Source organism: Gymnoscopelus braueri (assembly GCF_963280865.1).
Source record: "Gymnoscopelus braueri genome assembly, contig: SCAFFOLD_92, whole genome shotgun sequence".
In the NCBI taxonomy this organism is placed as follows: domain Eukaryota; kingdom Metazoa; phylum Chordata; class Actinopteri; order Myctophiformes; family Myctophidae; genus Gymnoscopelus; species Gymnoscopelus braueri.
Window position 1 is genome coordinate 236764 of NW_027660415.1, and position 24469 is coordinate 261232.

Here is a 24469-nt window from a genome sequence, read left to right on the forward strand (position 1 = left end):
GTTTTGTTAGATTCGTGAGTGTGTTCGCTAGTTTAAGTTTCTATGGTTTAGGGCGCAGTAACACCTACCTAGGAGGACGGATTCTGCCAATGCTTTTCAATGGGAACCGAGCGGTTTGTTGCCATTTGTGGATTTCTGCAACAACAAAAAAAACGCTCTACTCCATTGAAAAGCATTGGCAGAATCTGCCCTCATAGGTAGAATTAAACTTTGGTGAGACCTCGCCCTTAAAGATGTTAAGTCCTAGCTTTGTTTTCATTTGTTTCAGTATTAGTTTTTATAATATAGGAGGTATTTGTCAGAGGGAAGATTTAAGAAGTTCACAATAGGTACATGTCTCAGTCATGTAGACATCCCAGTTTCACTTAACATAGCACCAATGCTTGTGTTGCCAAAGTTGACCAAATTGACAAAGACTAAAACTATAGTATAATAAGGGTAAAATAGCAGAAATAAATCTACAGAGATAAGTTATTTTAGTTAGTTTTGTATATTTTCTATTCTTTCTAAAGTCTATATGTATTTTTTATTGGAGTAAACAAATCAATGCTACAGTAGGTTGCGGCACCCTCTGACCAGTCAGAATCCTATTTACAAGTGGTGAGTGCAGAGGAGTCATTGGCTTTTCTAGTTTCCAGTACAGCACGTTCAAGATGAACTTGTGCCAAAAAGAGAAGCCAGGAGCATATGGCTACAGTCCTAATACTCAGACTGAAAGGAAAATGGAATAATTGATAACTTTTCCTGCCCTCTTGTTTCAGAGAAATGATAATTGGGGTCTGGTGGGGATAGGCTGTGCATAGTCACTGTGCCATCAGTAAAGCACTCCTCGATGTCTACATTATCCTTTAGCACCAAACATGTTTTATATTGGTGTTCACTTGTTGGCGTGTTGTTTAGCCCACATGGCATACGAGCTCTGCCATGCAGATAGGCATTCATATTGTACTAACTAAACATTAAATAAAAATGTCATTCATAATGCAAGCTGCAGTGCCAGCTTAAATGAACCGAATTAACATAATTCACACATGAAAAGCAAAAGCATTAGGTCCGTTACTTATTTTCATTTATTAAATCCACCAAATGAGGATGACATACAGAGGAAAAATCCCATCATCAATCCTCTCTGAGACATAAAACAGGACTAAAATGTTTTCCCTCCATTCAAATGGGACAGCAGAGTGACAGGAACCTGAGGGCAGAGGGGGGGTGACATGCAGCCAACCATTCAGACTAAAAATTGTTGTTTATAATGAAACCATAACCAATGTTCACATGGTGCACATACAGGAAAACAAACAATGTTTGGCTCCCGTTGGCTCCCGTTCTTCTACAGTTGAGGTGCATTGGGATGGGTGGAAGGGCTTTCTCTCATGAACGTAGAGCTGTCACTTTCTCCACCAGCTTGTCATAATTGGCCCCAGAGAACTCCTCAACCTAAAAAGAAAATAATGCATTAAGTCAGGGGTCTTCAACAGGGGGTCCTCAGAGTTACTACAGGGGGCTCGGCAAATCTTTGTGTGATAGGATCATCCTTTTTACATGAACCACTTGAACCCTAGCATCCCTATACTGAGGGGAACTACACGCTCACACGATCTACAGGCTCACAAGAGCTTGTAGATCAGCTATTTACGGCAAATACGTTTGGTGTAGAGGGAAAAAGGAGCAAACCAAGTACAGAGCCAAAGGTCAAGTTTACTAAGTACTGAGGGTTTAAGTGGTATGTCTGAAATAAACGAACAAATAAAAGGAACATTAATTTACACAACACTGATAAAAGTATATGAAGCTATCTATGAAAAGGTTTAGTCTGTATCACAATTGTATACAGTGTAGTAGGGGGTCCCTGCTTCATCTCTCTCTCAGCTAAGGGGTCCTTGGCCTGAAAAGGACCCCCACCGCTTAGACGGTCTTGGGTCACCCTTGTACAGTATCCCTCTTATTATACGTCTACTTTATTCTAATGCAAAATGATGCTTTTATTAGCCAAAGATTACCTGCTTCCACAGCAATGCAAACAAAGAGAGCACGCCTTGATTGACCAAATAAGAATAGAGTATTTAACAAAGCTGTATAACAGTTAAACGAAAAAGGAAAACACATTTAATACTGATGTTTTCTTCCAGTCTCCACTGCTCAAATAACTGATGATTATTCCTTAAGTCACGCGTAGCCAGACAACTATTCCTCAATCTCCGAATACGAGTCTGGAACTACCGAGAACGGAAGCTGTCATCTGCTCGTCAACTCCGTTCACAAAAATACAATTTTAAAATAACTCTACATTTTATATTGCAATTTCAATTTTTGATAAGCAGCAAGCTATGTATGCTTCAATTATTTAAATTTATATGAGAACGAATCGTGACGAAACGGAAGCGGGAGGAGGCGTCACATCCACTTTATCCTTTGATCATTTTCAGAGCTTCCGTGCTCCAGACTGTATGTACTGCACTGTGAAATTGTGGGAGGCAACAGTCTGGCTTGCGAGACTACTTATTCCTGAACACATACTTCAACTAAATAGCTTACCATCTTTCCATTCTTGTAGAACTGGAATGTGGGCATACACTTGACTTTACATTCTGCTGACACGTCCTGAGAAAGGAGAAGAGAGAGACGGTGAAAATGCTTGTCAGACATTAAAACGACCAAGACCTTTCACCTTGGAAGCTTGGCCAGTATAGAGTTCTTAGATCTTAGTTGCATTCGCTGTTGCGTTCACTTGCACATGTTCCGCTTGTTGATGACAGGAGTATCAACGTAGACGATGGTTGCCATAGCAGCATTATACACAATGTCAATCGGAACCACAACCACACGGTTTGGTGAGATAATTAAAGAGGAAAATAAGCATGTCACTGTGAGGAGCAAGAAATCGATATTTTCTCTTGTTGTGCTGCGCCCATACACCCACAGAAAATAAACTAAAACTAAACTAGATGTTGAGCAACTGCTCAGCCTATTTCTTGCCTTATTGTTGCCAGAAACTGGTGGGCTGTATAGGTAAAACACACTGACTTACCGCTGCCACATCCACATCGACCTTCAGGAAGACTACGTTCTTGTTCTCTGCTTTTTCTGCCAATTCCTATGGGAGAATTGATTGAATATTTTTATTAGGCAAAAAATGTAAAACAGCACAGTTACATTTAAAATACTTTGTCTAACAGGTCCGTTCATAAAGGTCCTTGCGGACGTGTTTCCAATGAGGGCCTTGGTATTTAATTCATAGGCATATATAGTGGCACCACAGTTCAAATATCATTACAAAATAAACAGCCAAAAAAATATATATAACACTATGTACAACAAAAAAATAAAAAAGAGGGGGAAAAAAAATATGTACAAGAACAGGGGGGGGGGGAGGGTCTGCTGTCTAACGGGAAAATGGTACTACCGCCACCTTTGGCCTCCTGAAAGGTGATTTTTTAAGGCTCTTTTAAATGAGCCCAGCGAACTGCATTTTTTGAGGGATGGAGTTAGACTATTCCAATCCTGGGTGGCAGTGCTGTAGAAGGAGAATTTGCCCATGTTTGATTTATGGGTGGGTGGTACCAAATTGTTGTTAACGCTCCCTCTGGTATTGTGACTGTGGGTGTCGCTAACCTTTTGGAGGTATTTACTCAGATATGCGGGAATAGGGGGCATATCGGGCATTTACAATTTGCATTTACAATTTTGAAGGCCAGTCCCATTTTTAGTTGTTTAACCCTGTCTTCCACCCTGAGCCAGCCTAGGCTGGCAAAATGGGTGGGAGAAAGGTGGGTCATGGGCCCCAATCCGAGGAGTAGCCGAATCATTTTGTTTTGGGAGGTTTGAAGCTTAGTCTTCAGTGACACTGAGGTGTTGGAGTACCAGGAGGTGCAAGCATAGTCAAAAAGTGGTTGAATCAGGGCCCCAGAGAGGGTCCTGAGGGCCTGAGGGTTGACAAAAGAGGAAACTCTGCCCATAAATTTGGTTCTCTGGTTTACTCTTTTGACCACCTTTGTAGCCATGCTTTCACCTGTCAGGTATTTGTCAAGAACACAACCCAAATAGGTAAAGAATAGATTACATCAGCATGGAATTGGTTGATGATATACTGTAGATGTTTGATCTGACCCCGTAAAAAAATAAAGAGGCATGTAGACCTGATGGCAAAACAGTATAGCATTTATATATGTAAATATTTTAGTAACAATTAGCAAACAATTCCCTGGTTAAATAATGTCAAGGGATTCTCTCTACAGAGGTTTTCATTTAAAGTAGGCATCGTCTGGATTTCCCAGACTGTTTATTACAAAGTTTTATGGATTTTCAAGTCTTGATGGAGTGAACTCAAAAGAGAAGTCATAATGAAAATATGGAACAACAGCTAGGTATCTGAGCCCAAGCTGGTTCTGTCTTCTTTGGCTCAATTCCAGTCCAGTCTACATCCTAAAAAACACTTTCAACCTGGCGTCCACATTTTGGGTGAATACAACATAGGCAAAATCTTTCAAAAATAGAGAAATAGCTGATCTACCAGCTCACAACATATTGCATAGTGACAAGCTATTGGCTATGGCTATTTTCATGCAACACAGTTGTATGAAGAAGTCTAAAAACAGGGCTTAAGTGATTAAGTCTATCTATGCTATCGATGAGCTCCAACTCTGCGATCACAATCATCTGATCTCTCACCTTGAAGCGAGGGGCAATCTGTTTGCAGGGGCCACACCATGTGGCTGTAAAGTCCACCACCACTAGCTTGTCCCCAGCTTCCACCAGGATGGCACGGAAAGAGTCCTAGAGAATGTCAAACATTATTATACTATGGGTGACAGACAGATCATCAATTCACCTATAGGCATACATTCCCACTCAAATCCACATTGTCCACTTTATATTTGTGACATTTACACACCTTCTTTCTGGCTCATACAAGTTTGCAAACCATTCTTTGTCTGGCATAAATATGGAACATGAAATGAAGATGTATTCATTGTTAAAAACTTAAACATTGTGTTTAGAACACAATTGCTGTATTACTTATTTTGTGATTAACATTGATATAACCTACAGTTTACATGCTGTCTATTTACAGTACTACCATGTCAATGGTGACAAATGTCACAATATTATGTCATGGTCTCAAGGCATGCTGATGGCAATTAGCATACAGTAGATGGCCTGTGACTTTGACCAGTTTTACTTTCATAACCTTTGCATCATGCATGTCACACAAACAGAATTCAATGCGTTTTGTTGATATAAAAAACCTTTTTTCATATAGAGTCCTATCCACAAATCCACCATTTAACGTCCACAATCCACATTATCAAAACCATTGGTGTTGTGTGCCGCATTCTGTTTGTGTGACATGCATGATGCAAAGGTTTTGAAAGTGAAACTGGTCAAAGTCACTGGCCACCTACTGTACTTGCACACGTCAACACAAGCACACAGTACAAGCACTAGATTGTATTCAGTTTTACAGTGGAACTTAATTTTAGACCACATTGTGATTAGACTAAATGGTGATACTTGTAACCATTGATGTGATATGAATTGATGGTGCATAAATGAACTGTACTGTAGCAGAACTTGGGGGAAATAATAATCTAAAAACAATCAAGCAAGAGACAAGTGTAGTGCACTGTATTTGATCTAAATGCAGGCTGAATTATTCTGTTGAAACTAAAAGCCCCTGCAGACCCCTATACAATCTTAGAAAAGTGTGACAGGATTGCAAGCTAGGATGACAGCCGAAGAAGACAAGACATTGATTTTAACATGAATATAAAATGTAAGGCAATCATGTACAGAACATTTACACACGCTACGCCTGTGATATCATAACTATAACACACACTCAACTCTGGAAATTGAAACAAATGAACAAATTGGCGCTTATATATCCTAAACAATAGCACTGCCTGAGCCTGAACCAAAACGTCTTACTGGATGTGACAGTGACATTACGAAATATGAACACAAGCAATAGCTAAACACTCACCAGGTCTTTAACTTCACGAACCATGGTGACTGATGACGGTATTTCTCTGGATGATGATGATCAGACTACTGGCTGGGACTAGAGGTAGAGTGATCCTGTCTGTCTGCCTGTGTTGCTTTATGACACTTACTACAGAACCTCCCCTTTGAGGAAACACCACAGCATGCACTTTGATCATTGGCAGCTCGCCAATCACCATGAAATCAATCACCAATCAATGATCACAATGATCAACATTTGTTTGATCAACCAATCGCCATACGACCATGCTTGTAAAAAAAACAAAAACAGATTTCATTTTCCAGATACATGAAGAGATGAAGATGAATCGGATGTTTCAGCTCTTAACCACTTAAACCCATATGGGTAACCGGAGTCCCTCAGGGCTCAATACTAACTTTCAAAGCTTTAGCTGAAAATAGCCGATCGACAAGCTCACAAATGAACGCAGAGCTTGTCGATCTGCTATTTTCAGTGAAAGCTTTCCCCAAAATACGATGCTGGGTTTTAATAAAAATAAAACCTCCAGTAGGCAACCCCTTTATGTTTGAGATAAAAAAAGGTTTTTCTCCTTTTCCCAGAATGATAATTCACAAACATATACAAATGAAGCTCTACACAAAGTTATACAGTTAGTATTAACTTGTTCTCTAGTCTAGAACCAGTGGGGCTGATGAGAGGCCAAGATACAATGTAAGTGTTAGAAGTTTATTTGAATGACATGAGACAGACAGGAGAAGTTGTATGAAAAACAAAGTTCAATTTTTTTTATAGAAAGGCACTCAGTAAACTTTCATATTTGACTCAACTGGATGAATAGTAAGTGGTCCAGTAATTAGATTTATGAGAAAACAAGTGTGCTACAAAGTACAGTAACTAAGATAGTAAGTAGGTAGACCTTAAACCTAGCAACTATCACAAACATTACATGGTATAACAAATATAAGTCAACAGAGTTAAAATTTGTTACCTTGACAAAAACACATAATACTGTTTATTTGGTGTACTGAGAGTTTACCCACTTTCTACCAGGTGCCCTTATGTTGGGCATGTGTTATAAGTGAAAACATTGTTTAAAGCTCACAGCGCATTTCATTGCGAGGCATTGTGAGCTTATAGGTCGGCTATTTTGGCTATTCATCATACAACGAAGTATATCGTGTCTGTCGGGTGGAAACCATGTACTGTATCCAAAACTGTTCCTCTTTTATTACTATTTTAAAAACATTTTAAAATAGTGAAAATAGCAGATCTACAAGCTCACCGCGCTTTGCGATGCGTTGTGAGATGTAGATCGCTATTTTCACTCTTGTATGATGAAGTAGGGCAGGGGTGGGCAGCATTTATTTCCAGAGGGCCATACTGACTTCAATAAAATGAGTAAAGGCCCACACATTGTACAATTGAATTGAAACTGAAACACATGGTGCTGAATGATGTTAAAACAACAAGAATTTTCAGTTACAAAATGTTGATCTTTTTTTTTTTGTATCACTCTGGTGTACTCTGTACGAGGTTACAATGAAAAGATTACGTAAAACAATCCACGTCAATGCCGTATCTCATCTTATCTGATATGCACCACTCCATAGGTCACTGATAAAACACATTGCATTCACATTGCATTCATTATGGTCTCACAGAAGACTGTTTCACTGTTACATTATAAACATAAAACATTAGTGTTACATACGGATGGAGGAATTCATTTGTCTCAAAACCATTAACATATGGCAGCCTTCTAAAATGTAGATTTATTTTTTTGGGGGGGGGCTTTTTTTTATTTTGTATTACTTGGCAGGCTGGATTGAGATGGTCAAAGGGCCGGGTCCGGCCCCGGGCCGTATGTTGCCCATGTGTGAAGTAGGAAGTTAATTTACGGAAAAACATAAAAAGTTGAAATATGGAGATACAAGATTTCGGCCCGACAGCAACGATATAATAGGGCTTAAGTGGTTAAAGGTGTGTTAATGTGGGTGTCAGAATCTTCAGTAAGTACTACAATATTGTTTAGCCAACACTGACTCAGTTCTGTAATGTTTTAAGGTATACTGAGAAAATGCAAACATTTGCAAAAAATAAAAAATAAAGCCATTAACAGAAAAAGAGTATGTTTATGTCAGATATTATGGCCACAGCATGTATTGAAACTTCCTTTAAGGCTCATATGATTACTGTATTTTAGGTTATCCAATATTCAAACAACTGCAGTAGAAGACCAAGATCATTTCCTCCATAGCGCCCACATTGTGGAACAAGCTGCCACCCCATGTTAGAGTGTCTCAAACCCTGCCTGTGTTTAAATCACGTTTGAAAACTCACTTGTTCTCCTTGGCGTTTGAAAATTCAGATTGAGAAGCTGCTGCTTCCCCAGGCATTGTGTCAATCGTTGTCTTGTTCATTGTGTGTGTTTCCCTTGTTTATTTTAGTATTTTACTGAGTGTACAGCACTTTGGTTCAACACTGTTGTTTTTAAATGTGCTCTATAAATAAAGTGGATTGGATTGGATTGGAAGACCAAATGTCTCGAGCTTAAAACCATAAAAAGGCACAAAAAGCGTACACATTATATGAGGGAGTACTTTTCAATTTCACATATTGAGACTAGTTTAAAACAATGATACAACAATAAAAACACAAACAATCCAAATGAAATAGAAAAACAAGAATTTGGGATGAATGTGTGTGTGTGTGTGTGTGTGTGTGTGTGTGTGTGTGTGTGTGTGTGTGTGTGTGTGTGTGTGTGTGTGTGTGTGTGTGTGTGTGTGTGTGTGTTTGTTGGGGGGGGGGGGTACAGGACAGGATGTAATGAGCAACAGATTCATTATTCATTATTATTATTTAATTTGGTCATGTTGACATCAGATTGTTAATAATTTAGGGCTTTTCACTGTCATGTTGGATTACAATAAATATAATATAATATTGTTTCTTTCAGGCAGAAGTCTTGTATCTCCATACAGTATCACAACTGTTAGATTTGTTAGATGTTTTGCCCCATTTCCTTTACACCATGTTGTAGGACTCAGTGTTCCACAAAAGTAGCAAAAATAGCCGACCTACGACAAATCAAGATGTGGCCTGATGTGAGCTTGTAGATGGTATTTTATTAGTTTTCATTTATTTTATTTTAGACATTATAACATGTGTACAATGTTTTGTCTACAATGACATTCTCAGAATAGGGATGCCAGGTTGAATAAGGTTAACTCTGTCTGTGAGTTTTGTAAATATTCAACCAAAATATTAACAAGAGCTTATGACTAAATAATAATGCTGAATCCATTGAAAAGTAACAGTTTTTGACATGCAAGGTTTTTGCATGTGTTTCTTAAGAATGGCATTTCATCCAAATGATTTCCCAAAAACTACAGATAGTGCTGTATCTTTACCTGTATGAGTACTCATGTGCTTCTTTAGAATTCCACTGAAGCTTTTTTTCACTAACTGTACAAGTGAAGGGCTTTTCACCTGTATGAGTCCTCATGTGTGTTTTCAGATGATGCATTCGAGCAAAACCTTTGACACAAACTGTACAAGTAAAAGGCTTCTCCCCTGTATGACATCTCATGTGTGTCTTCAGATTACCCATTTAAGCAAAGCTTATTTCACAAACCGTACAAGTAAAGGGCTTTCCCCCTGTGTGTATCCTCATGTGTTGTTTTAGATTACTTGTTTGACCAAAGCCTTTTTCACACTCTGTACAATTGAAGCCTTTCTTCCCTGTGTGAATCCTCATGGGTAGAGTTTGTTTTGGTGATTGCAGGTCCTGGGACAGCTTGCTGTTGAAAGACAATCTTTGTCCTTCCACATTTATTGTCTCGTGTGATTTCAGTGTGTTTAAAGCTGACTGATCTTCTCTGGTCTCCTTCCACACATCACTGTCTTCAGTGTCAGATTCAGAACAGTGTGAAGAGAGGAGCTGGCCATCACTAGTTGGCTGTGATGCTCCACTGTACTCTACATCAGTTTGTGTTTGCATGTGTTCAGTTGAGGTGCTGGCTAGAGGCTCTGTCTCTCTGTTTACATCATCATCTTCATGTTTCACTGCTAGTAATGTCAACATTGACCCAGCAGCCTCCTCTGGTCTTTGAAGTAGCTCCTGCTGTTTCTCTTTAATCTGCGGAGGCTCTGGTTCCTCCTGAACCAGACTAAGATTCCTCTCCTGCTGTTTAACGGAAACCTCTTCTTTACACACAGGGAGGTGCAGAAAGTCTAGAGAAAAGAAAATGAGAGTAAACCACTGAATGTTTTCACTTAAACATTTTGTTTCCTAATACGTTGGTTCTACAGCTGGCATTCCTTTAGTCAAAGGTTTGATTCTAGTGCGAGTTGTGATACCAATGTTATAGTGTACAGACCATAAGCCAGGGGGGCCAAACAAAGTTTGGTCACGAATTGATTGGGCAAAATTCTACTTCATGTGACCACTTGTGCATGCGTCAATGAACACATGCTGTGGGAGTACACATGCAAAACAGCCCAACAAAACTCAGAACAATTCTGGGGCAGTGAAATATACCGTCCCAGGAATTGTTCTATTCAATTAGTTGTATGAGTGAGTGACCAATAAAGCGTCTTTGAACATTAACTCACAGAAACATCCGTTTGTAAATAGATACTTGATCCTCATTAGATCGGTCAATGATGATCACACAGTGCAATTTAAATAACGTTGTTGCACCAGCAGAGTTTTCTGAACAGCTGTCATTACCACTGCTGTGAATAAGCTATGTATAGCTCTTGTACCATTAATGAATCACATACACATCAATCTCAATGCTGTGATATTGTGTCCATGTTGTAATTATTCCCATAAGCAACACACACAGACTGCAAAGAGCAGATTATTATTTCAGATACATTATTTTTATTTGTATTACTACGAAGTTGGAGAACACATTGTTCCTTGTGTCTAATGAGGTAATTAATTGGAGCCCTAGTGGTCTTCGGTACAGGGTATGAGTTACAGTAGGTACTCATACACAGTGGATGGATATCTGCCATCGATTCTCATCTAAATACACACAACAGGCTGCCAGTGAGGGATAGAGAGAGAGGCCAGAGAGCAGCATCAAAGTGGTTGCTGTACACAAACAGTGTAGCGGATAACAAATGATCATTAGTTATTTACCCCCAAAACATACATTGAACCCCGTTGGTGGCAGGCCTGTTCCATGAAAGTCGACGAATCGACTAGTCAGTCGTGACCACCTCAGTCGACACAAATTATTTGATTCGAGCCGTAAGTGTTTTTTTGTTAATTATTTTTATAGCGTCAGTTACTAGTGTAGGAGCTCAGATGTGTCATGTACTTCTAATTTAGTCCATCTACTTCCTGTAAGTAGACTTAAAAATAAAACCAGTTGACTGAGTTAACATTTGTTGAAATCCGCCGTTTTGAGAGGAAATATTTATTCTGTTGCTGCTATGACGCTTTTCATATGTAAAAAAGACATCACGTGGATTAAAAAAGTAAACATTTGGCAAAAGTTAATATTTATGATATTAAAACCATGCTCCTGTGACTTAAACAATGTACAACGTTTGGAAGAGTGTTAAACTCTTTGAACCTCCACAGCATTAGGTGACTGGTGTTAATTATCTCATGCTGGCTAAAGTAGCTGCGGTAAAGAATAAAAAATTAACCTGAAGCCAAACCGGACGCCAAACGCAACCGGAGCGAGATGGGCTCAAGTGACTTGGATGACTCATCGTGTGGCATTCGTGAGTCTCTGACTAACATTAATCATCAACTCAAGAAGCTTGATCTTCTTGAACAGATGATAACTGATGTAAAAGAATTAAAAGCGTCTGTTGAATACAACAACCATCTCATTGAAGTGCTAAAGGCCGACAACGCCTCACTCAGGATTGATGTCAACAACCTCCAGCGTCTGACAGGTGAATTACAAAATGAGAACGCCAACATGGCTAATAACATTCTCGATTTACAATGCAGAAGCATGAGGGACAATATCATAGTACACGGACTTCCAGAGGGTCAAAATGAAACTCACCAGAAACCAGAAGAACTTTTGAAAAGATTCCTGCAGGACAACTTGAAAATGAAGACGGATGAAGTCGAGGCTATTCGGTTCTCCAGAGTCCATCGTCTGGGGAAAGCCAGAACCAACCAACAGAGACCCCGTCCTATCATCGCTAAAGTCACCGACTCCAAGATGAAGTCCGCTGTCATGTCCAGGGGCAGAGAGCTGAAGAACTCAAACTACTCCATCAGCGATCAATTTCCAGCAGAGATCATGAGTAGAAGGAGAATGCTCTACCCGATCATGGCGGAAGCGAGAAAAAGCAACAAAAAAGCTCGTCTTTCCATTGACAAACTTTACATCGATGGTAAATTGTATAGGAATCCTCGTGTCACGTATTGGCTAAGTGGTGGAGATGAAGTAATCTTTCATGATGCTCAGGAAGATATACCAAGTCAACGGCAGGCTTCCTCGGCTGCTGTAAACAATGAAGCATGATGATGATGTAGCAGTGCGTTGAATCTGCAGCATGCTTCCACAAGCCGCTGTAAACATTGACGCATGATGATGACGTCATCAGAGCGTTGTCATTGCCATGACTACCTGGGACTGAATTCTGTGACACTGCAGATGGCTGCAGATAAGTTACTCAAGTCTTACTTTTGCCGACATCTTCATCTTTCTTTCTTTCTTTCTTTTCTCCTTTTCTTTTCCTTTCATTTGCTTTTCATATCCTCAGCATTATGTTATTGTGTGTGTGTATGTATATATATGTATACATATATGTGTATATATATATATATATATTCTTCTTTTTCTGTTTTTATTTTGCATCTCATCCTATTTTTGCCTCTCTTAGGCTATGTCTGATGTATGTTTCGATCTCTCTCTCTCTCTCTCTCTCTCTCTCTCTCTCTCTCTCTCTCTGTGTATGTATGTATATATATATATGTGTTTATGCATGTATGTGTCTATATGTATGTATATATATTTTTGTATATTATTGATTTTTATTTTTATTTTCTCATTTTTGGCTAGGGAAATGTGGTCAACTCTAGGCTACTCACCTAAATCCTTGGGCCTATGGGGTTAAGGTTAAATGGGCTGGGTGGTTTTCTAGCTGTTTTTTGTTGTTGTCTATGTGTGTGTTCTGTTGTTCGTCTTGTCTTGTCTGTACATGTATGTTCTTTGTATTCGCTTAACACATTGTTTTGGATCTATGCTGTTTATTGTGTCAGAGACGGTATTCTCTTAAATATTAAGAATCAAGATGGATAATACGAAAGGACTTAAAATAGTACATCTGAATATAAGGAGCCTCAAACACAAAATCGACTTACTTCGGCCGTGGGTTGAACAACACAAACCCAAAATAATTACACTATCAGAAACCTGGCTTAATAATAAAATATCTAATAATGAAATTAAACTAACCAACTATGTAATATACAGAGCTGACAGAGCTACGAGGTGTGGTTGTGTAGTGACATATGTTTCAGCAGATCTTGCTTCTGAATTAATTGTGCCTACAGTTGAACCTGTTCATTTCGAAAGCATTTTTGTGAAAGTAATTCTACATGAAAACAAGTATATAATAATTGGAAACATCTATAGACCTCCTTCATCACCTGTTGACTCTTTCAATTGTATAGTCTCCACTATTAACTCTATTAGTGATAAAAATGAACTTGTACTTTTAGGTGACTTTAACCGAGATTGGTTGGACAAAGCTTCTAAGAATGCTAAAAACATTATTGGGAACTTGAACCTAACTCAGTTAATTAATGAGCCCACTCGGGTCACACCCACATGCCAATCCCTGCTAGATTGGATTTTGGTCTCACATCCAAATCGGATTATTAAATCAGGTATCATGTCTGATTGCTTTAGCGATCACTGCATGGTATACTGCATCTGGAAAATTAGATTACCCAAACTTCCCCCAAAATTAATCAAAATTAGGCAAGATAAGAAAATTAATATTGATGAATTCATTAATGATTTAATTTCAGTTAATTGGGACCGATACCAAATAATCTCAAATGTTCACGATGCATGGAGCTTCTTATATTCTGAACTCACTCGAATTATCGACAAGCATGCTCCCTTCAAAACCATTAAGGTAAAGGGTAACCACCTTCCATGGATCACAACTGAGCTAACAAGTACTTTCAGGCAGAGGGACAAGGCATGGGCTTTATACCGTAAGACAAAGGATCCTGCAAACTGGGAAAAATACAGACAGTTAAGAAATAAAAGTAAAATAATGACTAGGAATGCAAAATCGAACTATTATACAGAATCTCTTAATCATGATTTCAAAAATCCTAAACAATTCTGGAAAAAAATAAAAACAATAACTAATTCATCTGATAAAAATGCTCACTGCAATCAATTAAAAGTTAATAACACCTTAATACATAATCCTCTTTTAGTAGCGCAAGCTTTTAACAATCACTTCTCTTCAGTCTGTACTCCCACAATGCACGATCCTTATGTTATCTTTAATAGTGCACCACCTTGCCATAGCTCCTTCTCCTTCATGAAAATCTCACCTGTTGATGTTCTTAAAGCCATTAATGATCTCAAAGTGTGTAGTGGCCCTGGCTTAGCTATAGAAAGCAAATTTCTTAAACTAGCTCCACACATCCTTATGTACCCTCTCTGTGATCTTTTTAATCTGTCTCTATCAACTCATGAAATACCATCGATCTGGAAGTGTTCACGAATCACTCCTCTGCACAAAGCGGGCAATGCACTTGATCCCAATAATTACAGACCAATCTCAATTATCTGTTCCATAGCAAAAATTTTCGAAAAACTAATTTACAACCAATTGTCTAAATATCTTAGCAACAATAATATTTTATCACCTTTTCAATCTGGTTTTCGCTCCAATCATTCTACAACTACTGCTCTATTAAAATTAACAAACGATATTTTTTCTGCATCTGGTAATAATAATCTGACAGGCTCAATTTTTATTGATTTAACAAAAGCATTTGATCTGGTCGACCACTACCTTCTATTAGACAAACTGTACTCTATTGGTCTCTCACGCAATGCCCTACTTTGGTTCAATTCCTATCTTCACAACAGAAAACAGTGTGTTGTTATACAGGACAATAAATCTGGTTTAGCAGTGCAGGAACGAGGTGTACCGCAAGGTTCAACCTTAGGCCCACTCTTGTTTTCTATTTTTATCAATCTCCCCTAAATTTTTTTGGGTTGTAATGTGCAACTCTATGCAGATGACACAGTAATATATACATCACAAACTACCATATCACAAATCCAGTCAACATTACAATCAAATTTCAATCATCTAGAATTATGGCTCTCGGCAAATAAATTACTCATCAACAAAACAAAAACAAACACTATGCTTTTTGGAACTAAACAGAATCTTATAAAAACCATAAATCAATCATATAATATCACTTGTCTTGACGGTACGCAACTGCATAGAGTTGATCACATTAAATATCTGGGCCTATGGCTTGATTCTGAACTTACATTCAAATGTCACATTGACAACATTGTTAGAAAAATAGATTTTAGTACTGGTGTTCTCTACCGGAACAGAAAATGTTTTACACTTACAGTTAGAAAAAAACTTGCACTTCAACTCATACTTCCTATTATGGATTATGCTGATGTAGTCTATCAGACTGCATCTAAAATAACCTTCTTCCACTTAATACAATATACAACCGTTTATGTAGATTTGTTCTTGGCTGTCCTTATATGACTCATCATTGTACCATGTATGAAAACCTTAACTTGCCATCTCCCACAGTAAGACGACAGCAGCATTGGTTACAGTTCATTTTTAAATGTATCTACTTTAATTACCCACAGTATCTCAAACAGTATATGAATCATTTTACCTCTAGACACCAACTGAGACATTGTGCACAAGTTTACTTTGATGTTCCACGTGTATTTAATTCGGTTTCCAAAAAATCCTTTAGGTTTAAAGCTCCTTCTGACTGGAACAACCTACCTGTTCATATTCGGTCAATATCATCTCCTCAATTGTTTAAAACTGCGCTGTCCTCTCACCTTGAGACTACCTGCTCATGTTTTCACTAATTATCAGTAACAGATCTATGACACAATAATTCATTCATGTACTGTATGTGCTTTGTGTATTGTTGTTGTGTTATTGTTGTATGTTTTGTCTTGTTTTCCCCCCTTGATTGATGTTGTTTTGTCCTGTTTATTTATGTTTTGTTTTGTTCTGTTTCCTAAATGTATTAGTATGTATTCTGTAACTGCGGAGCCCCTTGAAAACGAGATGGTTCATCTCAAGGGGTTAGTCCGAATAAAGAATTTCAATAAAGAGACGTCCACACACATGCAGTAGCTCTGATAAAAAGTTGACATTTCAGATTTCTCTTATTTATTTTGTCTTGCACCAGCGACTACTGGATCTGCAACATAGCTATTTGATACAGTACCGTAGTGCTCCGAACTGTATGTAGTCCTACACAGTGACTGTTGTCATTTAAAATAAGCATTCTGCCGTCATGTAGTTAACGGATTCATTGCTTTTAAATGTTAAAAAAATATTGATATGGCTCTGTTGCACTTCACTAATACCTGCATTCCTCCATCCTTATGTACTTAAATGTTTTATGTTTATAATGTAACAGTGAAACAGTCTGCCGTGAGTCCATATATAATGAATGCATTGTGAATGCAACGTGTTTTATCAGTGACCTATGGAGTGGTGCATATCAGATAAGATGAGATACGACATTGACGTGGATTGTTTTATGTAATCTTTTCATTGTAACCTCGTACAGAGTACACCAGAGTGATACAAAAAGAAAGATCAACATTTTGTTGTGAAAGCAAGGACCTTATTCTAAAGTAGTCTGGCATGTCTACCAAATTCATGCAGTTTTAACATCATTCAGCGCCTTGTGTTTCAAGTTTCAATTCAATTGTACAATGTGTGGTCCTTCACTCATTTTATTGAAGTCAGTATGGCCCTCTGGAAATAAATGCTGCCCACCCCTGCCCTACTTCATCATACAAGAGTATTTCACAAAAGTAGTGAAAATAGCCGATCTACATCTCACAACGCATCGCGAAGCATTGTGAGCTTGTAGATCGGCTATTTTCACTATTTTAAAATGTTTTTAAAATAGTAATAAAACAGTTTTGGACATACATGGTTTCCACCCGACAGAGACGATATACTTCGTTGTATGATGAATAGCCAAAATAGCCGATCTACGAGCTCACAATGCCTCGCAATGAAATGCATTGTGAGCTTTAAACAACGTTTTCACTTATAACACATGCCCAAAATAAGGACACCAGGTAGAAGTGGGTCAACTCTCAGTACACCAAATAAACAGTATTATGTGTTTTTGTCAAGGTAACAAATGTTAACTCTGTTGACTTATATTTGTTATACCATGAAATGTTTGTGATAGTTGCTAGGTTTAAGGTCTACCTACCTACTATTAGTTACTTAGTTACGGTACTTTGTAGCACACTTAAACCCCAGCATCGTATTGTGGGGAAAGCTTTCACTGAAAATAGCAGATCGACAAGCTCGGCATTAATTTGTGAGCTTGTCGATCTGCTATTTTCAGTTAAAGCTTTGAAAGTTAGTATTGAGCCCTGAGGGACTCCGGTTACCCATAGGGGTTTAAGTGGTTAAGAGCTGAAACATCCGATATTCTCTTCATCGATATGTATCTGGAAAATGAAATCCTTTTTGTTTTATTGTTTTTTAACAAGCATGGTTGTATGGCGATTGGTTGATCAAACAAAGGTTGATCATTGTGATAATTGATTGGTGATTGATTGCATGGTGATTTGACGAGCTGCCAATGATCAAAGTGCATGCTGTGGTGTTTCCTCAAAGGGGAGGTTCTGTAGTAAGTGCCATAAAGCAACACAGGCGAGCACAACATCACAAAATTAATCACGGAAATCAAGTCCGATCTGAATCGGTGGGACTCTCTCCCCATTTCCTTAGCAGGCAGAATCCATTCCGTCAAAATGAACATCTTACCAAGGTTTTTGTTTCTTTTCCAATCCCTCCCAGTTTTCTTACCTAAATCATTTTTTCATACATTAGACAAAACAATTTCAACATTTATCTGGGCGGGCAAGAGTCCAAGGGCGCGTAGAGCCCTTCTCCAGAAGAGCAAAAGCGAGGGTGGTCTGGCTTTGCCCAATTTCCAAAATTACTACTGGGCAGCTAACCTCCAGAGAATTCATAATTGGCATAATTCCCCCTCCCTTAACTGGTGCATAATGAAGAGCCACTCTGCATACCCATCTTCTTTGATGGCGCTCGTCTGTGCCCCTCTCATCTCTCGTTGCCCTGACTATGTAAGAAACCCAGTTGTACTCGCTACTCTTAAAATCTGGAATCAGTTCAGAAAACACTTCGGGCTCCAGACCGCCTCGTCTTACAGCCCGATTTGCAACAACCATCTGTTCAAACCTTCCAGCTCAGACGCAGCCTTCAACCTATGGAGAGAGAGAGGTTTGACCCATTTCTTAGACCTATACTCATTTGCCTCCTTTGAAGCTCTCCGCACCAAGTTTAATTTACCACACTCCCACCTGTTCCGCTACTTCCAGGCTCGTGACTACGCCCGCACCCACTTTACACCCTTTCCCCAGTCCCCAATAGGCTCAGCGGTTAGTAAAATACTTTCTCTCCCAAAAGCTCAAGGCGGGATCTCGTCCCTATACGACATCATATCATCACTGAAAGTGTTATTGCTCGCGGGGGTCAGAGGTAAATGGGAAACGGAGCTTGAGTCTGACCTGGCAGATGCCCAGTGGGAAGAGGCAGTCTTCAGGGTCAATAACACATCATCTTGTGCCCGCTTAAGCCTAATCCAGTTCAAAATTCTGCACAGGGTTCATTTCACAAAAGCCAAACTTAGTAACCTTTTCCCAGGAACGAGCGATGCCTGTGACAGGTGCGGCCTGTCACCTGCCAATCACACCCACATGTTCTTCTCCTGTCCCAAGCTGGCCGATTTCTGGTCCAATTTCTTCTAGGCAAAGTGCTAAATATCAACCTTGACCCATGCCCCTTGGTAGCCATTTTTGGGGTGCCCCACACACTAGCTGATCTCTCCAGGAAGGAACGTGACGTCCTAGCCTTTGCCTCACTCATTGCCCGTAGGCGTATCCTCCTGCATTGGAAAGGCCCAAACCCACCATCCACCATTTCCTGGCTCAAGGACTTAATGTAATTTCTATCATCAGAAAAGGTCAAATACTCTCTAAGAGGCTCAAATGAGGCGCAGTTTACGGAGCTAGTTCAGGCCAGGCAACTCAAGGGATTGGGCTAACCGATCAGGTGACTAAGTCACATGCACTCTTCTCCTGGTCGGTGGGTTATAAGTAATGCTCTGCCTACCTGTTCAGTCTGGTTGCGCTCTTCTGCTGCTCTGACGTGCGACGCTGCTGCTGCTGCTGCCGAGATCCTGCCGGATCTGCTGCCCTTGCTTGCTACGTATGCTGCTGACCATGAATAGTCTCATCCCACCGCCTCCCCGGCATCCACCTGTAGGTTCTGTTTCTAGGTCCCCGTGGGGGTCTTTATTCATTCCCTGTAAATGCTATTTGGCATGTAACATTTATTAAAATGTTATTCTTACAGGGAGTGAATGGATTCAGAGGCCTGACGCCAAACTATGCTTCCTTATGCTTGCTATATCCATGCTCAAGCTTGCTCAATAAATATATATTCTAATCCAATCCAAGAGTTGTCTGACTGAACTGCCACTTTTTATGATAGATGGCAACCACTTATTTAATTCATTAACACCCTCACGTCCCTTGACCCAGACTGATCCTAAAGAAAAGAAATACTCCTTCTCTGAGGTGAGCACCTCTGACACTACGTCAACCCCGCCTCATTGTATCCCGGTTGTAGATATATGTAGGTATGTATGTATAAGTATTCACACGTGCTTACGTATATGTATATGCATATGCCTATCTACTTCTGTTTTGTTTGAGTAAACCCCTGTCCTGTCCTGTCCTGTCCTGTTCTGTTTTGTTTTGTTTTGTTTAGCTGTTTTTGTTTTGGTTAGTCTCTTGTTGCCCTTTGTCAACTCTCAGTCTTGTCTGTGTCCTGTCTTGTCCCATAAAAGTAAAAAAGAAACATGGTGATATGTTGATACCGTTAACCATTTTATTTTCTTCTTTCTCTGTACCACCTGTTTCACCAATAAAAGATATTAAAAAAATAAAAAAATAAAGCAACACAGGCAGACAGACAGGATCACTCTACCTCTAGTCCAAGCCAGCAGTCTGATCATCATCATCCAGAGAAATACCGTCATCAGTCACCATGGTTCGTGAAGTTAAAGACCTGGTGAGTGTTTAGCTATTGTTTATGTTCATATTTTCGTAATGTCGTTTTCACATCCAGTAAGACGTTTTGGTTTAGGCTCTGGCAGTGCTATTGTTTAGGATATATCGGCGCCAATTTGTTCATCCATCCAGCCGGGAAAATGTATGTTTCTATTTCTAGAGTTGAGTGTGTGTTATAGTTATGATATCACAGGCGTAGCGTGTGTAAATGTTCTGTACATGATTGCCTTACATTTTATATTCATGTTAAAATCAATGTCATGTCTTCTTCGGCTCTCATCCTAGCTTGCAATCCTGTCACACTTTTCTAAGATTGTATAGGGGTCTGCAGGGGCTTTTAGTTTCAACAGAATAATTCAGCCTGCATTTAGATAATAAATACAGTGCACTACACTTGTCTCTTGCTAGATTGTTTTTAGATTATTAAGGTCTAATACAGTTCATTTATGCACCATCAATGGTTACAAGTATCACTATTCAAGTCTAATCACAATGTGGTCTAAAATATGTTCCACTGTAAAACAGAATACAATCTAGTGCTTGTACTGAGTGCTTGTATTGGCGTGTGCAAGTACAGTAGGTGGCCAGTGACTTTGACCATTTTCACTTTCAAAACCGTTGCATCATGCATGTCACACAAACAGAATGCGGCACACAACACCAATGGTTTTGATACTGTGGATTGTAGACGTTAAATGGTGGATTTGTGGATAGGACTCTATATGAACAAACTTGTTATGTACACAAAACATCAATTCACCTATAGGCATACATTTCCACTCAAATTCACATTGTCCACTTTATATTTGTGACATTTACACACCTTCTTTCTGGCTCATACACGTTTGCAAACAATTCTTTGTCTGGCATAAATATGGAACATGAAATGAAGATGTATTCATTGTATTAAAAACTTAAACACAATTGCTGTATTACTTATTTTGTGATTAACATTGATACAACCTACAGTTTACATGCTGTCTATTTACAGTACTACCATGTCAATGGTGACAAATGTCACAATATTATGTCACTTGGTCTCAAGGCAGGCCTGTGACTTTGACCAGTTTCACTTTCAAAACCTTTGCAACATGCATGTCACACAAACAGAATGCAATGTGATCTGTCTGTCACCCATAGTATAATAATGTTTGACATTCTCTAGGACTCTTTCCGTGCCATCCTGGTGGAAGCTGGGGACAAGCTAGTGGTGGTGGACTTTACAGCCACATGGTGTGGCCCCTGCAAACAGATTGCCCCTCGCTTCAAGGTGAGAGATCAGATGATTGTGATTGCAGAGTTGGAGCTCATCGATAGCATAGACAGACTTAATCACTTAAGCCCTGTTTTTAGACTTCTTCATACAACTGTGTTGCATGAAAATAGCCATAGCCAATTAGCTTGTCACTGAGCAATATGTTGTGAGCTGGTAGATGTGCTATTTCTCTATTTTTGAAAGATTTTGCCTATGTTATATTCGCCCAAAATGTGGACGCCAGGTTGAAAGTGGTTTAGGATGTAGACTGGACTGGAATTGAGTCAAAGAAGACAGAACCAGCGTGGGCTCAGATACTGTAGCTGTTGTTCCATATTTTCATTATTACTTCTCTTTTGAGTTCACTCCATCAAGACTTGAAAATCCATAACACTTTGTAATAAACAGTCTGGGAAATCCAGACGATGCCTACTTTAAATGAAAACCTCTGTAGAGAGAATCCCTTGACATTATTTAACCAGGGAATTGTTTGAATTTGTTACTAACATATTTATATATATAAATGATATACTGTTTTGCCATCAGGTCTACATGTCTCTTTTTTTTTACTGGGTCAGTTCAAACATCTACAGTATATCATCAACCAATTCCATGCTGATGTAATCTATTCTCCCATAGGAATTGGCAGAAAAAGCAGAGAACAAGAACGTAGTCTTCCTGAAGGTCAATGTGGATGTGGCAGCGGTAAGTCAGTGTGTTTTACCTATACAGACCACCAGTTTCTGGCAACATTAAGGCAAGAAATAGGCTGTGCAGTTTCTCAACATGAATTCATTTACAACATCTAGTTTAGTTTTAGTTTCTTTTCTATGGGTGTATGGGCGCAGCACAACAAGAGAAAATATTGATTTCTTGCTACTCACGGTGACATGCTTATTTTCCTCTTTTATTATCTCACCAAACCGTGTGGTTGTGGATTGACATTGTGTATAATGCTGCTATGGCAACCATCGTCTACGTTGATACTCCTGTCATCAACAAGCGGAAAATGTAGAAGTGAACGCAACAGCGAATGCAACATCTAAGAACTCAATACAAGGTCTTGGTCGTTTTAATGTCTGACAAGCATTTTCACCGTCTCTCTCTTCTCCCTTCTCAGGACGTGTCAGCAGAATGTAAAGTCAAGTGTATGCCCACATTCCAGTTCTACAAGAATGGAAAGATGGTAAGCTATTTAGTTGAAGTATGTGTTCAGGAATAACTAATCTCGCAAGCCAGACTGTTGCCTCCCACAATTTTACAGTACAGTATATACAGTCTGGAGCACGGAAGCTCTGAAAATGATCAGAGGATAAAGCGGATGTGACGCCTCCTCCGGCTTCCGTTTCGTCTTTAAAGTTGCGCAAATTCGTTCTCATATAAATCAAAATAATTGAAGCATCTATAGCTTGCTGCTTATCAGAAATTTTTATTATAATATAATATGTAGAGATATTTTGAATTTATATTTTTGTGAACGGCTTTTAGGATGTGTAGTTCCAGACTCTATATAGTATTCGGAGATTGTGGAATAGTTGTCTGGCTACGCGCGACTTAAGGAATAATCATCAGTTATTTGAGCAGTGGAGACTCGAAGAAAACATCAGTATTAAATGTGTAACAAGGCAGGCTTTTTTTCCCTTTTTCGTTTAACTGTTATACAGCTTTGTTGAATACTTTATTCTTATTTGATCAATCAAGAGATGCTCTCTCTGTTTGCATTGCTGTGGAAGCAGATGCTGTTTGGATAATAAAAGCTTATTTTTTTTTAGGTGTATAATAAGAGGGATACTGTACAATGAGGTGGTCATTATTGGAACAAAAACCCAGACCCAGGGTGACCCAAGACCGTCAAAGCGGAGGTCCAGGGTCAAACTGTATTATCACTTAATGCAGGGGCCTTCAACGTTGTTCAGGCCAAGGACCCCTTAGCTGAGAGAGAGATGAAGCAGGGACCCCTTAATACATTGTATACAATTGTAGACATTTAACCACTTAAATCCTCAGTGCTTAGTAAACTTGACCTTTGGCTCTGTACTTGGTTTGCTCCTTTTTCCCTCTACACCAAACGTATTTGCTGTAAATAGCTGATCTACAAGCACCTGTGAGCTTGTAGATCGTGTGAGTGTGTAGTTCCCCTCAGTATGCTAGGGTTCAAGTGGTTCATGTAAAAAGGATGATCCTATCACACAAAGATTTGCCGAGCCCCCTGTAGTAACTCTGAGGACCCCCTGTTGAAGACCCCTGCCTTAATGCATATTTTCTTTTTAGGTTGAGGAGTTCTCTGGGGTCAATTATGGCAAGCTGGTGGAGAAAGTGACAGCTCTACGGTCATGAGAGAAAGCCCTTCCACCCATCCCAATGCACCTCCCATCCCAATGCACCTCAACTGTAGAAAAGAACGGGAGCCAACACTCTTCCCACAGAACCCCTGGAGACGTTCCATGGCAATAATCCTCTGAACCCCATCATGATGTCTTAAATATTTCTAAAACTTCATTGTTTGTTTTTCTGTATGTGCACCATGTGAACATTGGTTATGGTTTCATTAAAAACAACAATTTTTAGTCTGAATGGGTGGCTGCATGTCATTGATTGATTGATTGAAAATTTTATTTGGCAAAAAACAACACAGTTACATTTATAATACTTTTGTCTAAAAGGTCCGACCAAAAAAGTCCTATCGGACTTGTTTCCGTTGGGGTCCTTGAATTAATTTCATGGACATACAGTAGCAACCAAACAGTTCAAATCAACATAAAAAACAGAGAAAAAATACCACTATGTACAAAAAAAGCATCATGAAAAAAAAATATATATATATACCCAAAAAAATGGGAGGGGGGTCATCTGTCTACAGGGAAACTG

At 39.2% G+C, this 24469-nt stretch overlaps 2 protein-coding genes across 2 annotated transcripts; one reads left to right on the forward strand and one right to left on the reverse strand.

Moving 5' to 3' along the window:
* Positions 1 to 1331: 1331 nt before the first annotated feature.
* On the reverse strand, positions 1332 to 6055 carry LOC308081577 (thioredoxin-like). Its single transcript, XM_080457939.1, has 5 exons — positions 5987 to 6055; positions 4672 to 4776; positions 3032 to 3097; positions 2539 to 2604; positions 1332 to 1440 (listed from the first exon to the last, which is right to left on the reverse strand). Exons 1-5 carry the CDS (start codon positions 6008 to 6010, stop codon positions 1375 to 1377), a joined length of 327 nt encoding a protein of 108 aa, XP_080314065.1. The 5' UTR covers positions 6011 to 6055; the 3' UTR covers positions 1332 to 1374.
* A 14260-nt stretch (positions 6056 to 20315) lies between these two features.
* LOC308081580 (thioredoxin-like) lies at positions 20316 to 24187 on the forward strand. The gene is made up of 5 exons (XM_080457947.1): positions 20316 to 20347; positions 21512 to 21616; positions 22241 to 22306; positions 22722 to 22787; positions 23873 to 24187. Exons 1-5 carry the CDS (start codon positions 20324 to 20326, stop codon positions 23936 to 23938), a joined length of 327 nt encoding a protein of 108 aa, XP_080314073.1. The 5' UTR covers positions 20316 to 20323; the 3' UTR covers positions 23939 to 24187.
* Positions 24188 to 24469: the final 282 nt, after the last annotated feature.